Raw genomic sequence first — 24415 nt, 5'->3', positions numbered from 1 at the left:
TAGAGGACAGGAAGACCTGGAGGAACGTTGTCCATGGGGTCGCGATGGGTCGGACACGACTTCGCAATTAACAACAACAACTAAAACAAGTGAAGTAAGGGCTATAAGTAATTTAATAAAAGAGAATATTTGTAGTTTATATATTTTGTTATTGTAAATATATTACATGTTATAAAGAATAAATAGATGGAATAGTTTGTAGGTTGGACAAAATCATAAACAACAGACCACATTAAACAGCAGTTAGCACCACTTACCAGTAGTATTGGTGAATTTAATGGATTTATGTTACACAGATTAACCATTTGATTTTCATAAGTGGATTATTTATTTCACAAAACAGAGAAGACAGAACGTTTTGAAAGAGCCAGAATCTCTAAAGGCTATTCCAAAGCTGCTAGCATTGGGTTTTGTGTAAGAATGACTGAAATGATGCATCTGGAAGTCACTATTTGCCCTAACACAGTGGGAGTGTCTCCAGATGGAAGGAATGTGCTTGGTGTTGATGTGGTGAATGGGCGCATTGTCAGGCTTAGTTACCCTGGCTCACAAAGAATTCCTGTCTGTAACCCCCCAATGACATTTTGCCAGAAATAAGCGATCAACTTACTGCCAACACAAATAAAAGCTGGAGTTCCTTAGCAAACACAAAGCTTCTGTGTGCTCATTTCCGGGCTGTGTGAACTCTTCTGAGAAAGAGTATATGTATGGTTCAGCTCCTGGTTATTCCTTCACACAGCTTAAAATGACAGATCTTCCACACTCTTAAATGGAAAATCAACAAATGACTATTTCTGAATTCTTTAGCAATAAGACCTGTTCTTCATATAGTTAAAAGTTGACACTTATGGCTTTCCACGAGAGCAAGAAAATGAATATTTTATTCATTTTACATTTGACCTTTCAGACATCATTTTCCTACATGGGTCCAGCCCCTGAAAAGTAAAAACAAAATGAAAGTTTTTATGTAATCCAAAGCAAATTGTTTCATACTCTGTCAAAAAAAAATGTGGGGGTGGGGAGGGCTTTAGCATCACAGAGAAAAAGAACTCAGTGCATTAATACTCTAGTGGGATCATGGGTTAGCAGTCCTAAACATTTGCAACTGGGATTCAACATTATGACAATATCGTAAAACATCAGATGATCTTCAAAGAGATAGTTGTATCCTCTGTATTTTTAATAAATTTTAAAATACTTAACATTTTCTACAAATGCATGCAACAGAATCTCTAATAAAAGCAAACAGACATTCCCAAAATTGCTTTTAAAAGCAGGACTGAACACTCATTGTAAAATTTTTCTAACAGCATTTCCACAATTTATATTTCCAGCATTTATGTGTGATGATGATCTCCTACATTTTAATTCTAAAGCTATAAGAATCTTTTTACACTTTGAAAGCACTCTTATGCTTGTTGAACTGATATGGGTAATATTCAACTCTTAGTGACCATATTGATAGATTTTTTTTCTAGGATGATCTGTTCTCAAACTGGCCTTCAGATTATCTAGTAGTGCATCTGTCCCTGCTTGTAATTGCTATAATTGAGTCCATCCACTTCCTTGCTAAATCTTTCTTCCTTTCATCCTTTCTCATCATTACAGATTTCTCCCAAGAGCTACAACAGAGCAGAACAGAACAGAACTTTACAGTATTTTGGTGACTGACCAATAAAAATACAATCAATAACATGAACCACACAAAACTATTGTGTTGTGTTGTGTGGTTGAACTATTATTAACCATATTCTGATTTCTCTTCAGATCATATTAATCTTTGCTTTTTACTAAAGATTTTCAGAGAGCCAGTTTTTGACATATTGCGTCCAAGATACAATATTTAAGCGTGGGCATTTTATGCCTCAACTGAAAATTCTAAGTCAATATTCTGAGTCAATACTCTGCTTCTACAATGTTCACCTTTTGCTTCCAAAAGTGTTATGGAGAAAACACAATTTTCTTCAACTGCCTGGACCATTCTGATCTTTGCAGATATAGATACCCAGTATCTGAATAACTTCCAAGAGCTTAATGGCAACTTTATCAAGAGCTATTCTGTGGTGCATTTCTTGATTGCTGCTTCCTAAAAGGCAGAAGCTGTCTTCAATATCTTCACTGTCAGTTCCAAGTCTGGTTGCTGTAACTATTGTAATAAGTTTATCTTATTTATTTTTAATCTTAGTTCCATTTTATTATTGTGCTCTTTGACTTTAATTACTAGGAACTGTAGAGCTATGAATATAAACTATACTGACATGAAATTTACTGCCATTGTTGATCTCATTCTTGTCTCTAGTGCATCAGCTATAACACATTACTGAATGCTGTTGACCTGATTTTGCACATGCAGCATGTGATAACCAAATTGATTGGGGGCTTTACAGACATTTCTATACTTCACATCAACCAATGTGAAAATCATCTGCCAATCACAGAATTGCATCAGGAATGGGTGAGTCATCTCTAGGATTCTTCCATTACTCTTCTCCAAGGGGAATATTTTTCTAAGTCAGAAAGGAACTCAGAGAACAATGGCATTTAAATTTTTCTTATCTTTCTTTCATCTATTCAACAGGCAATAGCTGCCAATTTTCAGATTCCTTTCAGCTCTCTTTGGCAAAGAGAGGGATAGTTTCCATCATTTCATTGTTTCAGTAGTTCAGTCTTCCACCAAACTGGTAAGGGCCATTGAATTAAAGCATTTATTGTACAGCAGAATCCCCCAATTTTTCAGCTTTGCAAACAGGCAGTGGGGGGGGAGAGGGAATGGTTCCACACAAGGTGGGCAAGTGTATGCATGCATTTCCATTTGCACGAACAGTGTGCCCGTGTGGCCACCGCTTCTGCAAATGGAGCACATGTGCACGGCTCAGTCACGTGAGTTGGGATGCGCCTGCACACATGCACATGCCACTGGCCAGGTTCCAAAAGCTCAAGATCCGATAGTGAGCTGTGGCCCGGGGGTTGGGGACCCCTGCTGTACAATACTCCTTTCTAAGTAGGCTAGTAATTCTGATAGGCACTTTGGTGTCCATCATTTTAAGGACTCTTGGTAGACTGATGGCAAACAAAATTTGCTGGCAACTGAAGGTGAAGAGGCAGGGCAACAATAGATAAAATTGCCAATGAGCACTGCTCTGATCCCACATGCCACTGATCAATTGGCTTCATGTTAATACAAATAGATGGCAAAATATAATAGATTTTATATAACATTTATTCATTCATTTATATCCATCAAACAAAAAATAGTGTTTCTTCCTCTTTTACCTCATGAGGATCTTCTAAAAAAAAAGGCAAATTGTCAATATCAGTTTAAGAGGAAAAACATTTCTTTAATAGCAGAATAGCATAAGACTTTTCCACTTGTTGGAGGTGAAACCAGGACAACATCACGGTGACATGTACAGTAGAAAAAGATGCTGCCAGGTGTAGATTGATAGAGAAATGAACTTGGAGAAAGACTCCGGAGTCCATTATGGAAACAGCAGGTATAGAAGAAACACAGAGTAATTTTAAAGAGAGGGACTCAGACTCCCCCACCCCTGAAATCTCTTGAATATAAAAAGGAGCAAAGGGGAAAAAAACACCTTTGCTGAGATATAGCCCATCTCAGTATAATTCTAGTCTTCCTGTAGAGTCTGTTTCCTGAGCTGGTCTACTGGGAAGGACTGACATTAGCATACATTGTATCATAGTTAGGTGTAAGTGGTTAAAAATCCAGAGAAGTATTAAGTTTCACTAAGAACACTGCTTGTGGGGGAGAAGAAACAAGCAAATATATGCATGTTGCCTACATGTAGAAATATACCTTTTTTCCTTTGCCATATTATTTCTATGTTCAGCTTACTGTCTTTCAATTGTCAAGAGATTTCAATATCCATAAAGTGATTATGTTTTCTGAACAATACAAATTCTAGGAATTAGTGTATCTTAGCAAAATATTTGTTGACATCTTATAAATAAATATTTTTCTTTATTTGCAAGAACATTTGGAATCTTAGGGACTAACCTTATTTTTCAACTGTGTTTTGAAAAAAAAGTTTAAAAATGAGTACGTCATAAATGATCTAGGTTTAGATAGAATAGATTATAGAAAGAAATGTTGTAACTATAAAATAAGAAATTAATTTATAATTGCATATATAACTGCCGCAAAGAGGATCCAAAGCTACTTCTTTGTATCTTTTTTCTTTCTTTTCTATTTTCTTTTGTTTTCTTTTCTTCTTGTACTTTTAGCTTTCACTGACTTCTTTCTTCTTTTCTTTTTCTCACTTTATATTAGTTTGCATTAGTTTTTATCATCTTTTAAAAAATATTAAAACTACATAAATAAATATTCTAGGCCAGTGGTGGTGAACCTATGGCATGTGTGCCAGAGGCAACACTCAGAGCCCTCTCTGTGGGCATGCACACCGTCACCTGTAGACCCTTCCTCACCAACAGCCCCCCCCCAGAGGAGAGTCGCCCTCGAGTGCAGCCCGTACAAAGCAGCACACCCAAGGACATGGCAGCCAGGCACTGGGGACAAGACTCCGCCCTCATGCCCCATCTTACGCACTGCGGGGCACGGGCAGAGGGTGTGGCCACCATGGCCCGAGCCTGCAAAGATGAAGTGAAGAAAGCCAAGGCTCAAAATGAACTAAGGCTTGCGACCAAAGTCAAAAATAACAAACAAAGCTTCTTTCAACATGTAAAAAACAAGAAAAAAGTGAAGGAAATGATTGGTCCATTAGTGGGTGGAAGTGGCAAGAAGGTGACAAGCAACAGGGAGAAAGCAGAACTATTTAACTCATTTTTTGCATCTGTCTTTACACAAAGGGAAAAAACAGACCAACCTATCAAAAATAGTGCCATAAAAAACAAATAGAAACACAAGTTAAGATAGGCAAGAAAATGGTTAGGGAGCACCTGTCCAGCCTAGATGAGTTCAAATCGCCAGGACCAGATGGATTATACCCCAGAGTTCTCAAGGAACTGGCAGATGTGATATCGGAGCCATTGAACTATATTTTTCAAAGATCCTGGAACACAGGGGAACTACCCAGAGGACTGGAAAAGAGCTGATGTAGTTCCCATCTCAAAAAAGGAAAAAAAATGGATCCAGGAAATTACAGACCTATCAGCCTGACCTCAATACCTGGGAAGATCCTGGAAAAGATAATCAAACAACGAATCAACGAACACCTAGAGGCAAACAAAGTCATTACTAAAAGCCAACATGGGTTTGTCAAAAATAGATCATGCCAGACAAATCTTATTGCATTCTTTGACCAAGTGACAAAATTAGTGGATCAGAGGAATGCTGTGGACATAATTTACTTGGACTTCAGTAAGGCATTTGATAAAGTAGATCACAACCTACTACTTGACAAGATAGAAAAATGTGGGGTAGACAGAACCACCACCAGATGGATCCGTAGCTGGCTGACCGGCCGTACTCAGCGAGTGGTCCTCAATGGAACTGCATCTATATGGAGGGAAGTGTGTAGTGGGGTGCCCCAGGGCTCTGTTCTGGGCCCAGTACTCTTCAACATCTTCATCAACGATTTGGATGAAGGGATAGATGGGGAACTCATCAAATTTGCAGACGACACCAAGCTGGCAGGAATAGCCAACACTCCAGAAGACAGGCTTCAGATACAGAAGGATCTGGACAGACTTGAACACTGGGCACTAACTAACAAAATGAAATTCAATGGTGAAAAAAGCAAGGTTCTACATTTAGGCAAGAAAAACCAAATGCACAAGTACAGCATAGGTGGCACCATGCTCAATAGTAGTAACTGTGAGAGGGACCTCGGAGTCCTAGTAGACAATCACCTAAATATGAGCCAGCAGTGTGCTGCAGCTGCCAAAAAGGCCAACACAGTGCTAGGCTGCATTAACAGAGGGATAGAATCAAGATCACGTGAAGTATTAATACCACTCTTCAATGCCTTGGTAAGGCCACACTTGGAATACTGCATCCAGTTTTGGTCACCACGATGTAAAAAAGATGTTGAGACTCTAGAAAGAGTACAGAGAAGAGCAACAAAGATGATTAGGGGACTGGAGGCTAAAACATATAAGGAACGGTTGCTAGAATTGGGTATGTCTAGTTTAACGAAGAGAAGGACAAGGGGGGACATGATAGCAGTATTCCAATATCTCAGGGGCTGCCATAAAGAAGAGGGAATTAAGCTATTTTCCAAAGCACCTGAAGGCAGGACAAGAAGCAACGGGTGGAAACTAATCAAGGAGAGAAGCAACCTAGAACTAAGGAGAAACTTCCTGACAGTGAGAACAATTAATCAGTGGAACAGCTTGCCTCCAGAAGCAGTAAATGCTCCAACACTGGAAGTTTTTAAGAAGAGACTGGACAGCCATTTGTCCGAAATGGTGTAGGGTTTCCTGCCCGAGCAGGGGGTTGGACTAGATGACCTCCAAAGTCCCTTCCAACTTTACTACTATTATTATTATTATTATCTGCTGTGGCAGGCCATGGAGATAGTGGGTGGCCCTGTGGGTGAGGTGAGGGCGGAGTGGGGAGCAGGGAGGAACAGTTTTTGGGCACTTGATCTCTAAAAGGTTTGCCATCACTGTTCTAGGCTTTGTTGCAAGTGTTTATTCCTCTTTTCCCTCATGAGGATCTTGTAAAAAAAGACACTAAACTAGATCTTTTTTTAAAGAGCACAGTCACACATAAAATAATAAAAAGCAACATTAAAAGAGTAACAGCAATAAATAATATATATTGTACCAAATTATACATACGTTTCTCCCTTAAACATTAAGTAAGCAATGCTGTACATTAATTTATAGATTGAATAAAGTCCTATAGAAAGTTAGTCTTTGGGTGTTGGATGTAGAATTTCAGCTTTAAAGCAATTACTATACCTAATAGAACTTGTTAGATCTTTTCTGGGATTATCCCATCCCTTCCTCCTCTTCCTATCACAAAATACAAAGACCTGCAAATAGAAATAGAACAACTGTGGCAAAAGAAAGCAAAGATAGTACCAATAATGATAGGTGCATTGGGTGCACTCCCAAAACATCTGGAACACCATCAGCACTGACAAAAACATCATCAGTCAATTGCAAAAGAACCTTTCCTTGCAACCGCTTACATTCTGTAATAATACCTTTAACACCATCAAATAACAACATCTGCCTATCCTGGTCTCCTTGGGAAAGACTCAGTAAAAATGCCAAATCCAATTCAAACATCTGGCTGATTGTGCAACCAACCACAACAATAAATTAAAAGTCATATAGCTGTATAAACTTAAATATTGTATATATAAATTGTTTGCAGTAGGGGCAGAGGAAACAAGTATTTTACAATAGAGATAAAATATGAATGCCAGTGGTACTAAGTAAGGCCAGAATCAGTCATAGCCAGCCCAAATCATAAAATATTATCTCAGTTAAAGAAGTTAAATAAGCTTATAATATGCCACACTGCTTAGGATAAAGAGGCTTGGAAAAACAGCAGCATTGGAAGGAAAACATGGGCAACTTTATTTCTTGAACTGTATGTATTAATTAGTTAATTTTAAAAACAAATAACAGAAACATTTCATATTCTTAAAACAATTAGTTAATTACAATTAGATAAAGCAAATTCCAGGGAATTATTTACTCTAGCAAAATATTTGTTAATATCTTATAAACCAAAGTGTTTCTTCTTACCTACTGATGAGATTCAATGGAAGTAGATGGAAGATTTAAAATTCCCCATCTAAGCCAAGGAGGTCAAGCCATAATTCTTTTCTCACTGGATTTCTAAATTTATTAACCATGATTAAATAGTATTTCATTCCTGATTTTAAAAGGTCCATTAGGTGGCAATTGTCATTACGGTATATTTCTACATTAACTTTGGAACAATAATTTTCTTTGATCTCTAATCCAAAATCTGGGAGTCTGAATTTTCTTTTCTTATCTCTCTCAGTTTAGTAGAATTTCTAACATAAATGCACTTGTTATATTCTATTGTACAAGATCTTGAACTCTGATATTTTGAGCCTTAATGATGTCAAAGAAGTTGGCATAAAGTGGGAAAGAGAAATATTTTTTCCTACTTTTAAGCTAGAGCTTCTAAAAAGATTCAAATTTGCATGGAGTTTATTAACAAGAAATTAACCTGGGAATAGTAAAACTGGCAACTTCATGAAAGTAACAAATGTCTAAATATGGCTCAAAAACATTGTATTCATGAAATAAATATCAGTCCCTAAATGATATTTTGACAAAATTCCAACCATTTCAAACTGCTGGCAACAATATAGTGAAGTCTGAGCCAGGAAAAAGGCCAGAAATAATTTGTTTTGGAATTTTAAATCTCCAGCTGCATTGATCCCGGAATAGATATGCAGAAACCCAAAATAAAGCAGAGGCAGAGGGGATTGTGCAGCTGGGCTGTGATATTCCCTCTATTAAGTGGTGAGTGACAGTAAATGCTAGTAGTGCTAGACTTCAGAAACAATGGAATTGCTTTTGACCAGTGTTTTCCAACCTTGGCAACTTTCAGATGTGTATACTTCAACTCCCAGAATTTCCCAGAATGCTGGCTGAGGAATTCTGAGAATCAAAGTCCACATATCTGAAAATTGTTTGAAAAACAATTAGACCCTCTCATCTTTTCTATAGCAGAGCCCAATTAGACTTGACTCGAAATTGAGAATTAATAATAAAAAATATCTGTGGAAATGGTGTTCCTGTGTGGGATATGTTGTGACATTTTGTATTGTATTGCTTCTAATCTTGTTTTTTTTTCCCTTTGTTGTAACTGCAGGTATCATGCTGAGAAAATATTCTCACCTGAAATACATTGTTATTGGATTATTCTTGCTGGTGGCTCTTATTACTTTAATCACTGTGGCTATCACACAAAATTTATCTTCCACCAGGAACTGTAAAGTAAGTTACAGAAAACTTACCTGCTGAACTGCTGTGCTTCTAATCCTATTAGACACAAATGCAGAGCCCACATGAAGACTAAAATCAGATGTGTGTTAATGCATTCACTATCTTTTTGTTAGAGGCTCCAGGCAACAGTAATATCTTCCTTTCTCTTCCAATAGAATCCCGGAAGGATTGCCCACAATATAAAGAATGCTCTCAATATATCTTATCCCCTGTACACAAGTAACAGTCTTAGGCTTTAAGCTCCCTTAACAGTACCACCTTACATTTCCTTTTATTCTAACATTTTCCATAGCAGCCTTATGGTATATAAAATCTGCTAGTAAGTATAATTTAATGGTGGAACTAGTTACCAAGTTGGGTGGTGAACTCTTCTACACCGAAGGTCTTCTCACCAAGGCTATATGGTCATTTGACAGGAAAATTTGTCCAGAGTACAGGGTTGGATTCAATAATATAAATGTCCCCCTGAAAATGTGATTCTGTTTGTAAGAGAACTCCACTACATGACACTGTTCGCAAAGATACATTTTATCATCTTCTCTCAGTACAGTACCCTGAAATTTAAAAAGCAAATTTATGAATTTGTCTCTCCTGCAGTATGGGATTGTGTTGGATGCCGGTTCTTCACACACAAGTGTGTATGTATATGAATGGCCAGCTGAGAAAGAGAATAATACAGGAATAGTGCATCAGATTCACGTATGTGAAGTAGAAGGTAAGAAATTGGAAAATTGACTTGACTGCAGCCATTTTTTGCTCATTCTGGGTTGCCACAAGAACGGGAGGGGGTGCGGAGGATTTCTACTAGTCTAAACATTTTACTGACCCATGGGAACCAAGGTCATTTCTATCAGTTAGGTGGGGGTGTGAGCATTTGGTTAGAAAGACTGCCAAACTCTTCTATTGGGGAACATAGCTAATTGCATAGCACTGGGGTGGGGAGTTCAACTTTGTAATATTGTTTCTCTTTGAAGAGAACTTTAAACTTGGTTTCTCTTTTGACTGTGCAGATACTATGTAACCAATAAACATGTTCTTTGAGGAAATCTCAAGCCTCAGAGTTCTGATTTATTTGGTTTTGTCTACTAGAACCTTGATGGACTTTTTGTAATAAATTAACCATCTCCATGGAGTGTGATGGACTGTGTGAATGAGGAAAACAGAGGTTGCCTAGGAACAATCAGACAAGAGAAGCAGGAGCTCCCAAGGGCTTAACAGAGAAAGAAATTTAGGAAGGACTCACCCTAATTTTTTTAGTTCTTCAATACAATTTTAAAGTTAAAATAAGTAAAATGCCGAATTTAAGCAATTTAATGGGAGTAGTGTATGTGTGAGATAGGAAAAGAGAAGGAAAAGTACTTGCTCATTGTAAGCCTGAACAAACTTTCACTAATGAAAAACACCACATAAAAATTATAATTTGTGTCCCTTGCAGTGAATCCTAAACTGTCAAAGGATGTAATTTATACTCTTACACAGACTTATGGGTCCATCAAATTTTTGCTCTGATCATAGACCAACTTAAGGGTGGGATACAACAATAATTTTAAAAAACCTAAAAACTAAAACAAAAATTACATAAAATAAAAAACATAAAAATGCATTTTAAAAAGTTAATGTATGTATGTTTGTGTACACAGTTTTTAAAAAGCTATAGGGATGTGTCAAAACACTAGATAAATACAAAAAACATAAAGGTTAATATATGGCTAATTCAATCTATCATAATGCAAAACACTCTAAACTAATAATTTCATCTGATAGATTTTAAGTGCTGCTTTGCAGCCCAGCAACACTGTAACTTATTGCTATTTTCAATTAACTTGAGTCTGGCATGTACAGTAGATACTGATTATTCTTAGTCTGAGCTGATCATGGTTATCTTGTCTAGGAATTACCATCTTGATTTAGTGGGAGGGCTTGATATCTTTAGTATACCTGATAATAATGTCAGCTGGGGTAAGATTTTGTAATAGGGTCAACTTTGTTAGTAACAACACATAAAGTTAAAAGTAATCCATAAACAGAGGTGAGGGTAATGGGGCTTTGCAAGCATGAAGGAAACCAATCCACTTAGAAGGAGAAATTCCAATGCGTAAAAGATGGCAGTGAAAACCCATTTCTACTTACTGGAGTAAGGAATAAGGTTGGGGAAGCCAGAACTGTTCCCAGACTCAAAGAAACTGTTTATAGCACCATGGATCAGGTATCAAAGGTAGGGTGTAACAATGCAATGGAAAAGCCTAGAATTAAAACCTTTGAGTAAAGTTCTGTATCAGGGCTTTGATTTCTGGATACTGCAGTGGAGTAATATTATGTATTTATATGACTTCACTCATGTCTGCGCTAAAGAGACTAACCTTTCTGTGAGCCTTTTGCAAAGTGGGCCAAGGCCTAAATAAAGATTAAGTGGATGGTGTTAAGATTTACAGCCAGGTTCTCTGTCAACCTTGACAGTTGTCAAGATAATTTTAAGATGTAAGTGAAATGTCTGGACCTGTTTAGTGCCAGATGATGAGTTATGAGATTGGCAGGTACTCCTATACTGTAGTTACTAAGGAACCATAAGTAAGAGCACCAAACTCTTCACAAGTAGATCGGAAGATGATCGTGTTATCAGATCAAAACCACCAGGAAGTCTGAGAGGGCATGAGAGTAGGGGAGGGAGAGAGTGCAGACAAGAAGAACAGATGACAAAAGCAACACCGCACTGTCAAAGGGCAAGCTCCATCCTTTTGTGCTTGTATGATAATGCTGCACACACACATGAAGGGGGTAAAGTTCATACTGCAATACTGCTTTCATTATTTTCACAAAAACCTTTAACTGTACTCTCTCCCTTCCCCTCCCCCCTCTCATGTATATACTTCTATTAGACACAACTATTGAAATAGGAGTTTCTTATTGTATAAGGACATGTTTAGCTGGAGCACAGAATGTTAAAAATTTTAACCAGGAAAAATCTGATGTCAAAAAGGAATGGAACATTATAAGCTGTATGTTTTTGGAATAAGTGGACTGAAATGGACCACTTTAAATCAGAGTATATGATATACCGCTCAAGACCATATGTAGGAGAGGACCCCAAAAAAGGACCTCACACAGTATGTGCCTCACTGAGCAATTAACAAGATTGTCTCTATTAAAAATAATGGATACCAGATTAATGCCAATAATGTTCAGACAAAGGTATGCACCAACTATAGATGCAACTATGGAAGAGGTTGATTGATTCAGCTTTTATTTTGGAAAAAAAATGGATTAGTTAGGGGAAAGTATTCTGCTTTTCTTCTTTCAGGTCCAGGGATCTCATCATATTCTAATGCTGTGGAAAATGCCAGTGTCCCCCTAAAGCACTGTATGGATTCAGCAAAGGAGATTGTGCCACAGGGAAAGCATCAGGAGACCCCTGTTTACCTAGGGGCAACAGCTGGCATGCGGCTGCTGAGGTACCCTAGGAAAAGCAGCTGCACTTTTTTATGTTTTGTAGGGATGAGCTCAGAGAAAACAGGCTTTTAAAGTTTATTTGGATTGGACATGATAGGAATTTTTCATCAGTTTCCATGAGATGCTTGTATTTTGCAAGCCCGCTATTTGTTTATTACATGTGAATGTATTTCACTGTTGATTGTATAAATAAAGGGTAGTTCAGTTTAGCACATATTTCTGGATCTGGTGCAACAAAAATTTTGCGTGCATTCCTATTTCCCTGTTCTTTCAGCTTTATTGATTTTGTGGATTAGAATTCTTAGCTAACAAAAGTCAGTGAGGGTGGGAATAGAACATATCTCGCATATTTAAATTGTGATATCTAGAATTCTGCCATAAGCCACTGCTAAATTAGGGTGTGCCATTGTTTGTGGCACCTATTCCGCAGGCCACCTGCCTTCTTTCTATGCCAGTGTTGCCATAGTCAATAAAAGCCTTGGAGACAACCTTTTGGGGTGACTCCTACCTATAGCTCATATTCAGAAAACAGAGAATCGCTTGTAAGTTCTTTTTGATGTTATATTATTTTAAGAATACCATATGAAGCTAATCAGAGAAAGGCTGAAGGATTTAATGGAACAATAGACCAGATGAGTCTTTCTCCTTCTCCCATCTTCTAAAAATTCATTTTGGACACTTATTCTGTCACCATTGTCCAGAATGCCTTTTCAAGAAAAAAATAAAATATGAGAACTGTTCCTAAGGAATTCTGTATAATTTCCCCCTCTTTTTACATGCAGATTGAAAAATAAGGATGCTGCTAGGAAGGTTCTCTCTGCAGTGGAGGAAACATTGCGTATATATCCCTTCAAGTTCCAGGGCACCAGGATTCTCAGTGGTGAAGAAGAAGGTGCTTATGGCTGGATCACCCTTAATTACTTGCTGGGCAAATTCACAGAGGTAATATGACATGTCATAAAAGCAAGTGATGACCAGGAATTCTCACTTGCTTTGGTTTTCTAACAGTCCTTCTTTTCTTCAATTCTATTCAGAGCTGTAACAGATTATCAAATATTAAAATGGAATATAATCTAACTAATTCCACAGGATTATTATAGGATTGGAAGGGGATACTGACCCTAATCCCATATTACAGCATGATTGTTAAAAGGGCTCTTACTTCAGCTTCAACTGATACAGCAAATGGGTGCCTAGAATTTTCTATTTTGTTCTAGTCTACTTACCCTTACAAAGTTTTCATAATATTCCATTCGAATTTGCCTTCCTAAAATGTGAAGTCTTTATTCTAAATTCTTCATTTTGGGAAAATAGAGAAGAGGTTATGACTATGTGGCTGACTATGTGATATTGCTGAGATCTTATGTCCTGTTGTAGTCCTCCAGGTCTGGCTGTTATATCTCTCAATCTAACTCTCCAATTTGTTCTTCTTGCAGTCTATCTGGCCAAGAGTATTTGGCCATACGTTCTTCAAAAGTAGGACAACAGGAGCACTGGATCTTGGAGGAGCATCTACACAGATTACCTTTGTACCAGATCCAGATAAGATTGAATCATCCGCAGATATAGTAAATTTCCATCTCTATGGCAAGGAATACATGGTATATACACATAGCTTCTTATGTTACGGGAAGGACCAAGCTCTTCGCCTCAAGCTGTTACAAGATGTTCTTGTAAGTAATGGGTATCAATCCTTTTCTTAGATGGTGTGGGATGAAACTGATACAGCCTGCTTATGCAATAGTTTGCTTCCTTTAATACAGGTAGTCCTCGACTTAACAACTGCATTTGAGACCAGAATTTCCTAAGCAAGGTGGTTGTTAAAAGAGTTGCACCCTACTTTACAACCTTTTTGCTATCTGGAGCTGTTAAACAAATCACTGCAATGAATTTTGCTTGCCCCATTGACTTTACTTGTCAGAAGCTGGCTGAGAAGGTCACAAATAGTGATTACATGTCCCCAGGACACTGCAACCATCATAAATACATACCTGTTGCCAAATATCTGAATTTTGGTCAGGTAACTGTGTGGATGCTGCAACAGTCACAAGTGCAAGGACCAGCTGTAAGCCACTTTTTTCAATGCCACTATAACTTTGAACAGCCTCTAAATGAGTGGTTGAGGACTGCCTGTAATGCAATTACAGTTGTATTCCTTCCCACTAGACTAGAGCAGTAGTCCCCAACATTTGTAGCTTGGTGGCCAGGCCTGGGGGGGAGGGGAACTGGGTGAATGGTGGGCCAGTTCCAAATAGACCCCTGCCCAGTAGTGGGCTGTGCCCCGGTGGTTGGGGACTGCTACATTAGAAGTATCCACAGAATAGGATCCAATGAAAATACATCCTTGTCAAAAGACTCTATACTTGTGCTACATATGGGGCAGAGCCTATGTCACAATACAAATCTGCTTTTGTCATTTGCTCCCTCTTGAGCCTCTCTGCAAATATCTTACCTTCTAACTAGCTGAAGCTAGCAAGATATGGCTGTGCTTTAAGTACTTTACCCTTTTCTTCTGTCAAATTATGAAATAGAACATACCAGTGCATATTGTGTTATATACAATAATTGGGATTGTAAGAGAAAAGGATGAGTCAGACAATATTCCTGCAGAACACTAGTTATTTTGTGAACTGGAAAAAAAAACTGGACAGCAATTTCTGCTGCTAATTATTCTCGTACCTTTTTAGTAACACCATAACCATATTATACCATTAAGCAGCTTTTCCTTGTCTGATGCTATCTAGCTCTGTTGATCTACAATTTCCATCATCCCAGTCAATGTATTACATATGGAGTGTCTATAAGGATTGGAATACATCCTACAGAATCAAGATTCAGAGGACTCGACCAAAATGAATTGAACATATCTTATGCCCCTGTTTACTTTTATTACTTGTCTCAGCTCAATAGTAATTTGAATTTAAAGAAAAAGGCATAGAAGAATTTTGACTTTGAGATACTTATTCTTATATTAACAGTTTATGCCTTCATCTCAGTCTAATATTACATTAAATCTTGAGGGTCAATTTCTTCATTGTTAACGCAATCCACTTAGATTCATCTAAAACATGAGCTGGGTAGCAAATTTGATAAGTAAATACACAAACAAACAAACATTTGTAGGAGCACTGCATAGGAGAGTATGTACATAGAGGATTGTTATATTTTTTCTTCCTAAAGTATTTCCTTCGTTTCATTATTGTGTATGTTTGTTAATTTTAAAAAAATGAATACTTATATAAAATATGTAAGGATTCAAGGGTAGATTCAAGACAGGCATTTATTTTCTGACCTAGGCCTCACTGTTCTTCTGTCAGGTCTATGACTGAAGCCATGCATAATGTTACATCTATATACTTGGGTTTATTTAATTTTGGCTTAGTATGATTTTTTTCAATCCAATCATTGTGGATTGTAAGCCATGGTGGATGGTGTAATGTGATAAGTGAATGTACTGGGACTCATGTGATTGCTGATGAATTTTTAAACTTTTTTAGTCTTCAACAACTGATAGACTCCAGGACCCATGTTTCCACCAAGGATATGCGAGGACACTTAATGTTTTTGATCTGATCACAAATCCCTGCACAGCACATAACGTCACTGTACCGTATTCTCAGATCCAAATCCAAGGTGATGGGAATTATGAAAAATGCTTAGAAAGCATCCAGAGAATTTTTAAGACTAAAGATTGTCTTTACTCCAGCTGCTCATTCAATGGCATTTTCTTGCCTGAAGTGTCTGGAGAATTTGGGGTGAGTCTTTTTAATACATTGACAGCTTGGCAACAAACTAAAAGATGTCTGTGATGCTCTTTCTTTTTAAAAAAGAATTCACCCTATTATCTTCAGTAGTAGTCTTCCACCAGGTTGGAACTGCAAAAACAGAAGCACTAAAAAAAATCAGTGTAATCAAATTACTGACGTTAATGGCAATCTGTAACAAATCAAGGGTGTAAAAAAGACCACAGGCGCATGCTGACTGCATGATGATTACATACCACTATCATAAAGGCTGATGTGGGTTCATAAATCATGGCATTTGTGTGATGGCATCATTACACAAATATTGTTATTTGCTCCTGCTTGATATTCCCCATATGCAACCATGTATTTAAACAGCTACCTGTTTATTTAAGGCAGTGTTGCTCAGTTTTGGCGACTTGAAGATATGTGGACTTCAACTCCCAGACTGGTTGGGAAATTCTGGAAGTTGAACCACACTTCTTCAAGTTGCCAAAGCTGAAAAACATTGGTTTAAGGGAAATGTTATAAAGCAAAACTTACCAACTCTTTTTTTCCGGAGACACATTGATATAAAGGCACAATTTTAAAGTAATGACTACATTTCCATAAACATTACTTTAGCAGATACTGTGCAGAACCTGGCAGTTGTAGATGTAGCGCTATAGCATTTCCACTGGCAGGAAACATCCAAAACAAATTCAGAAAGGGGGGATTCCCTCAAGAGTCTATAGACGGCATACTTGATTTCAGTTCCCCAAAATAAAGAGCTGGAAAGTTGGTAGAGCCCCTTTCTCAGCTTTTGCCCTGTTCAGCATGAGCCAGAAGAGCTTTGGAAGTGGCAGATGATCTATCACTGTGCTCTCTTTCATGAAGTAGCTGCTCCATTTTCCTATTGTTAACAAGTGATTTCTATTTGCAAATAAAGTTGTATGCGTACTTGTTGACATGAAGCAATAGAAGAAGCCCCTGAGTTATTCTTCTTACATATAGTATTGGAGTTCCCAGCCATGAATAGAAAAAGCATAGCTTAGGGGTAGAGTTACTGCCACTTTGCAGGTGGAAAGACTCACATTCATTGTCTGACATCTCTAGTAAAAAGGACAGATAGCAACGATGTGGCTCAAGTCCTGGAAACTGATGTAATTTGGAATAATTGGCTAAAATAAAGTTGGATAGTTCATGGTCCAGATCTTACTTCTTATGTACATCAGGTTCTCATCTATCATAATATGGTTTATTTATTTGGACATAACATGTTATGTCAATGTAGCAATTGTGTTTTGTTCACCCAGATACATTATGTGCAGTTTCCAACCAATCATTGAGTACAGACAATTGTGGACTAGATCGGTAATTTGAACAATATATCTGTATTTGCTCAGAAAACATTACCTTTATGCTAAATATTGCTGATAGCAGCATTTTATTTCCATTAATTTATAAAATTTGTAGGGTACCCCAATTTATTACGACTCTGAGAGGCTTACAAAAATACAACTATAAAAAAACACGAGTCTCTTTTTCTTTCCTGAGTAATTTCATATTACTTGATCTTTAGGCATTTTCTGCTTTCTACTATGTAATGAATTTTCTAAATGTGACCGAAAAACCTATGGACCAAGTGATAGAGACAGTGAAGAACTTTTGCTCCAAATCCTGGAATGAGGTATGTCATTTTTTTCAAACAAAAAGAGCATGATCTTGACTCAGACAGTGAGTGGCCTCCAATTAGTGCTAGTTGTGTGATATTAGTTCTGCTTGATTTTCCAACTCAGAAATCAAAGCAGGAAAGATAAATCCCTAAAACCCACTTACCCTACAAACGTAGAGTCCCCGTGACATGTGAAAAGGATGTTCATTTGAAAACACACAAATGGATTAATATTTATGTGGAAGACAGAATGCCTCAGTCTCTATAAAAGAGGAGAAAAAGCAAAGAAATAAACTTGTTTCCTTTTTCTCTCTCTAGGTGAAAGATGAATTTCCTAAGGTAAAAGAGAAGTACCTGAGCGAATATTGTTTCTCGAGTACATATATTATCTCCCTGCTCAGCCAGAGATACAACTTCACTAAGGAAAAATGGCAGAATATCCACTTCCTGGAGAAGGTATCTTTAACATTCAGAGGTGGAAATTAAGAAGTGGTGGTGGAGATTTATTTTAGAAGCTCACAAAAACTACGATAAAATCTAAAATTTATCAGTTGGTTAAAAATCTTTTACACTAATATATGGCAGAAACCAAAGACAAATGCAAGCCACAATACAAATATTTTCATAAATCTGCAAAAGACAACCAGAGGTAAGGCTATTCACATTTTATAGGGCAAGATTGTCTGCAGTGTTGGTGCAGCAACTGAAAAGCCTTATCCCTCACCCTGTCTCACTCAAGTGGGATACAGAGGATGCTTTCTAGTATTTTATGAAGCAGGTAGATCAATATGAACGGAAGTGCAATATCATGAGCACAAAACATTAAGAACTTTGAAGACCAGGAGTAACACTTTGAATTGATTCATACAGCATGGTTACCTTGGTTGTTGAATTTTCTGAAAATTTTCTGAATGTTCATAATCTGTTGAATCATAAGCTAACTAAAAGGGCCAGCTTTGGCCTTATGTAATTTCACAAAAAAGCAACCCACCTTAAAGCCAATCGATCTTAGCAGATCGATTCAGCTGCTAAACCTGACTCGATTAAACTTATTATGCAAGCCTAGCCACTGAATTGTTGGAGAAAGTTGCATGTGAGCCAATTTGATGTAGTGGTTAAGGCTCCAGGCTCGAAACCAGGAGACTGTGAATTCCAGTTCCATCTTAGGTATGAAAGTTGACTGGATGACATTAGGCCAGTCACTCACAACTCAACTTACCTTACAGGGTTGTTGTTCTGGGAAAAATAGGAGGAAGAAGGAGTATTAGATATGTTCATAATTTGAGTTGTTTATAAAAATAATAAAGGTGGAATATAAATAATAAATATGTTTTTAAATATAGCGTTTGCCCCACTTTTCTCGGAGTTGCTTGATATTTCATTGAGTGATTCTTGTCTCCTACATTTCAGATTGAAAAGAGTGATACAGGATGGACGCTGGGCTATATGCTAAACCTTACCAACATGATCCCTTCAGAGCAGCCCTACACACATCTCTTGTCTCACACAGGTTTTATCAGCTTCATGGTCATCTGCTCTGTTCTAGTGATGACTCTGCTCTTAGTAGGCTGGATGATATATTGTAAACCAAAGTGCCTGAGAAAGGAGATAATTTAGGGTGCAGAAGGTAGTATGACACATCAATGGAAACACTGCGGTTAAGATCAGGAGGTTGTACTTTCCTACTCCGCTCTGCTGAAATATCTAGTTTATATGAGGGCTTTCTGGACCATTTGCTCTGGCACCAACAGATGCCAAAACAACAGCATGCTACCATTTTATTCTCCCTCAGATTGAAGACTCACTTTTAATCCTACTCTAATTGAGGATTGATAAATTCTTGCACCTACTCAGGTGTGCCCCTCTCTCAGGTATGCCACTTCATACATTGCTTTGGTCCTGGAAATACAGCACAGGGACATCCAGTCAGAAATGATGGGCTGAACACTGCAAGGACTAACTTAAACGGATAGCTGCAGCTGCTCTTGGATTCGGTGTTTTCTTTCATTCTACTGGAAAAAAACACAAGCATTCAGAAATACCACCTACTGGCCCTACCCAATTACAGTTTTGAAGTACTCCTTTATCAGATTTGTGATAGTATTTGTATTATTTCACTGTAATAGCATTTGTAATAATTCATGTATGAAAGAGGATGAAAGTGAAAACCTTTGACAATAACTTATCAATTCCTGAGAGAAGAAGGGAAGAACAACCCAAAGTACTCTCTACTAAAAGCTAAAGAACAAAATGTAGCTAATGAATTTGCAGCTTGACCCAGAAAAAGGAGCAGTAAATTATTCCTGATGTGTAACAGTTGGTACCTGAGTAACAGGCCTTGCACTGATGAACTGTTTATTAAGTGTTTGGGTTCACTGTCAGCTGCCTTATGTAAGTTATATAGTTCTTGGGCACTGAGGTTTGATTTCACACTGTATATTATAAAAATCCATTGGTAATATTATTATTATCATTCAAAAACCGTATTGGGGAAGAAGGAAACAAACCCTTTGCACATGTTTGCAATACAGAAGTTCTTAAGAGCAGAATCCATGGAAGAAGAATTCCTTCTTACAAGCACCAAAAGAATGTTCCTAGGAAAAAACTAAATACGGTTTGATTTGCACTGAGATTTTATTGTAAATTAGGAATACAGGTAGTCCTTGACTTACAAAAGTTCATTTTGTGATTGTTCAAAGTTACAACAGCATTGAAAAAAGCAACTTATGACCATTTTTCACACTTACGATCATTGCAGCATCCCCATGGTCACATGATCAAAATTGGGACACTTGGCAACTGGTTCATATTTATGATGGTTGCAGTGTTCCGGGTTCATGTGATCAACTTTTGCAATTTTGCAATTTTCTGACAAGTAAAGTCAATGGGGAAGCAGATTCACTTAATAACCGTGTTACTAACTTAACTGCAATGATTCACTTAACAAACAACTGTGGCAAGAAATTTTGTAAAACTCACTTAACAAATGTCTCACTTAGCAACATAAATTTGGGGCTCAGTTGTGATCGTAAGTCGAGGACTACCTGTATGGTCAAAGCATTTCCAGTGTTCCTATAACAAATATAGCCAGCCTGTTAATCTAATCTGTCTGCTGATTAGCCAACCTAAGTTATCCTCTGGTAACATTATGGATCCAGCAACATTTGAAGAGATCTTCAATCAGCAGACAACCTTCCTGTACATCTGCACCATTTTTGCTATTTGCTTCAGGATAGCAACATTCCTGCCAATCTCAACTCTTCTGGAGAACCAGATCAATGGAATAAGTCTGTCATCCACCAATAATAACATGGCTTTAGTTAGGGAAGATTCATGCAGACAGAGCTGATACGGTAGGAAAAAAAAAAAAAAAGTAAAAGCCAGTTTGGCCTAGGGGTTAAGTCATCAGGATAGAAAGTGGGAGACCGTGAGTTCAAGTCCCACCTTAGCCATGAAAGCCAGGTGGGTGACCTTGGGCCAGTCACTCTTTCTCAGCCCAACCCACCTCATAGGATTGTTGTGGGGAAAATAGGAGAAGGAAGCTTTGAGTTATTTGTAAAAATAATAAAGGTGGATATAAACTAATTAAATAAATACATGTGGTAAAGCAGATTTTTCACCCACCAGCTTTCCAGTTTTCAGCAGATTAAGTGTATCTTGTGTTGCATATTAGATCAAACCTGAGAGTTTAAATACCTTCAGGATGATAGAATCACATGGTGGAAAATATGAGGAGATCATCACAGATCCAGAGGCTGATAGTTGATCTGGCAGACATCCGATACTGGCATTAAAGGAACTAGGAACTAGGATAAAGATAATTTTTGTGCTGTTTTGCTAATTTAAGGAATCTGCTTTTATTTAGCTCATAATTATAGAAATAGAAGAATAGAATATAGAAACATTGTTTAGTATAATGAAGAAGTGATTCACATTTATTAAGCATTGGTCCATTTGGGACGTTTCTTAAACTATAGTAGCTTATTCATTCTTAGCTATAAACCATATTTTATAAACTACAGTGTCTGAGTTGACACATTGTACTAAGTCATAACATGGTGTGTTTTGTCTTAGTAAAATGTATAACTCTAAAATTAACATGAATTTTACTTGGCCCTTCTTTTTTAACATAGAATGTTTTTCGACAATATGGTTCTCCACCTCAGGAATTTTATTTCAAAGAAGCATACTTTTGACAAGTAATGGCATGGATTACCCTTTAAAAGAGTTTGCAAAGGAATGAAAGAGAATAGTATTTAAAATTTGATGAATAGAAGTATGCTTCAATAGAACTTGAATGAGAATGCTGAATCAGAGTATGAAACATGCTCATATCATATTCATGCCAGGTAAGTATTGGCTACATTTATGTGTCAGAATTATTGGGAATCTTGCCTCAGTGAGAATAAGCAGTACAGTATATACTATGCCACATATTCACATGCCAATTACTCAAAATAAGCATTTATTTTGCACTAATTCTTTAAAAGCTTTTTCACGAGTCACCAAATGCCTTCATGTTAGTGAACTGGTTTTCTAGATGAGTTGCATTTAAACTCACTCATCTTTGCACATTCAGAACCTTCCTTAATCAAAATATAGAATAAATGAATAAAAATAAATAACAATGTTCTACCTACTTTTGGAATTTTAATAGGGAAAAAAACCAATTGACATTCTTTCAGTATCTTTCTGCCTTACTGGCTGGACTGAGATAGTCACTAGAACAAGTGACAATGTCTTTATTTCTGCCAGTCTGATACTATTCAGATGTGCTGGACTACCATCAGCATCATCCCCAGCTAGCATGTCCAATCCTCTTGTTGAAAAGATGGTGGCACTGATGGTCCTACATTCCTGGAAGCCCCCATGGTTGGGGAAAGCTTGTCTACCTCTTCATATTGATCCTAGTTAATAGGTGTCTTTTGTGATTTAATCTGTCCAAATTACACAATGTATTAGGTCTCTTTTCCAGTTACTGGGGTTGCTGCTGAATTCATACTCTTTAAAGAGGCTGATTTGCAAGAATTCCAACTGTAGGCATGTGGTGGGAAGGGAATTAAGTGCGTGGAATGTACAATATATTATTAAACATTTATGCCTAGTAGCCTCTTTGGGCTGCAGGCTTAGAGGAAGAATAATTCAGGACAGGTGATGCTGGGATGCTGTCACATACTTCCTGAAAATAGTTTAAACCTTGTCTTTCCTGTCCAAATGAAACAAATATTCACTTTATACATGTGTACATCCCTGTATTTATATGGACTATTAAAGATGTTTTGATTAATGTCATTGGTGTTTGTCCATTATTTCCCAAATGGAGCGAGAGAACAATATGGCAAGAGAAACAATTTGTCAGGTGTGAAAGACCAGGTCCACACATGAAGGTTCAATTAAACTGATTTATTGCTGAAAGCCTAAGCAGAGAACTTTTCTCAGCGAACAGTCAGCATCTGCCTAGTTACATAAGGGTCAATGTTACTAGTTCTCTTGTGGCTATGTAGGGATTCTAGGCTCACTCCCCTTTTCACTCCACCTCCGAGTTCTGCCATCCCTTCTCCTATACAATTTGACCCAGAAAGAAATAGCAAAAATGCCCAAATGTGGGATTCTAGCAGTTTCACTGTTTACAGTTTAAAATCTCACTGATGCATTCCAGAAGCTCAAAATCAGACTGTCTTAGCAAAATTCCTGCTCATTTCCCTGAAACACAAAGCTATGGGGATTGTTCTGCTGAATTAAGGGGGGAATTAGGAGATATTAAGGTTTAGCCCTCATATGCAGTAAGGCAGTATTTAGATGATAAAACAGAATAATTCATACTGCAGGTATCAAGAATCACAGGTTTAATACTCTGGAAAAAAATCTCTTCAAGAAAAAGTCAAATGCAGCAAAGGAGATGAAGGATTTACTAACTCTTTCCCAGTAGACTCATTGTTAATAATTTGAGATAAAGGAACAATTGAAAATTCCACTAATATCTATATTTACTTTTACAGAATCCTTATGTCTCATTTTCTTGCCAGATGTAATCAAACCTTAACTGTTCCTTTATTCTGCATTTTGGTCATTATCACTGATTCAGCTATCTTCTTTTACCCCTTAGGCAGATCAGAAACTTGAGTCAAAATGCATTTTATTACTTCTGCAAACCCTGCCTTTCAGTCTGACTCAGTGCTAATCTACTATTTGCATCTCACCCTTCTCCTGAAGATGTATTGTTTGAGCTTTACCTCTTCCAGTAACCCATATCTTATATCCATATCTCATAATACCTTGTCTGCCATATTGCAGACTAAAGTGGGCCTGGTCTCCTTAATAGTAGCCTGCATAATGCCCTCTATGTTGATTGGGCTGATAAAGCTGCTATAAATGGTACAAAATAAGCCTGAAGAAGAATCAACATTTGAAGCACAATTTATTAAAAAATGTGAGGACACATCTTCTATATATGTGGTCTGATAGATGTTGAATTTGAGATGTTGCAAAATGAATGAACATGAGAATTATCCTGAATTGTTATAATGCCATTAATAAAACAAATACATTAGAAAGGCTTGAAGTTAGGCGAGACCTACATCAACTGGAAATGTGAAGCACTTTTGTGAGCATATGATGATATGTTGTTAGCTGAGAATATGAATGTTACAAA

The 24415-nt window shown here is 37.3% G+C and overlaps 1 protein-coding gene across 13 annotated transcripts in view; it reads left to right on the top strand.

Moving 5' to 3' along the window:
* Window positions 1-20528, top strand: part of ENTPD1 (ectonucleoside triphosphate diphosphohydrolase 1) — a 60491-nt gene extending 39963 nt beyond the window's left edge. For 6 of the 13 annotated variants that reach the window (XM_039357020.1, XM_039357021.1, XM_039357022.1 and 3 more), the window contains 9 exons: window positions 8786-8910; window positions 9517-9634; window positions 12218-12368; window positions 13149-13308; window positions 13803-14039; window positions 15864-16121; window positions 17671-17778; window positions 18082-18219; window positions 19174-20528. In XM_039357020.1, coding sequence (XP_039212954.1) covers window positions 8786-8910; window positions 9517-9634; window positions 12218-12368; window positions 13149-13308; window positions 13803-14039; window positions 15864-16121; window positions 17671-17778; window positions 18082-18219; window positions 19174-19380 — 1502 coding nt within the window. In that variant the 3' untranslated portion in view covers window positions 19381-20528. Of the gene's footprint in view, window positions 1-2299; window positions 2456-2578; window positions 2682-8785; window positions 8911-9516; window positions 9635-12217; window positions 12369-13148; window positions 13309-13802; window positions 14040-15863; window positions 16122-17670; window positions 17779-18081; window positions 18220-19173 lie in introns of those variants that run through there. The other 7 variants (XM_039357026.1, XM_039357027.1, XM_039357030.1 and 4 more) reach the window with 3 other exon arrangements.
* Window positions 20529-24415: the final 3887 nt, after the last annotated feature.

The sequence above is a fragment of the Crotalus tigris genome, unplaced genomic scaffold (genome assembly GCF_016545835.1).
Source record: "Crotalus tigris isolate CLP2741 ecotype Arizona unplaced genomic scaffold, ASM1654583v1 scf7180000018862.1388955, whole genome shotgun sequence".
NCBI classification, from domain to species: domain Eukaryota; kingdom Metazoa; phylum Chordata; class Lepidosauria; order Squamata; family Viperidae; genus Crotalus; species Crotalus tigris.
The sequence above is the reverse complement of the archived record's forward strand: the minus strand, read 5'-3'. Positions and strand labels throughout refer to the sequence as shown.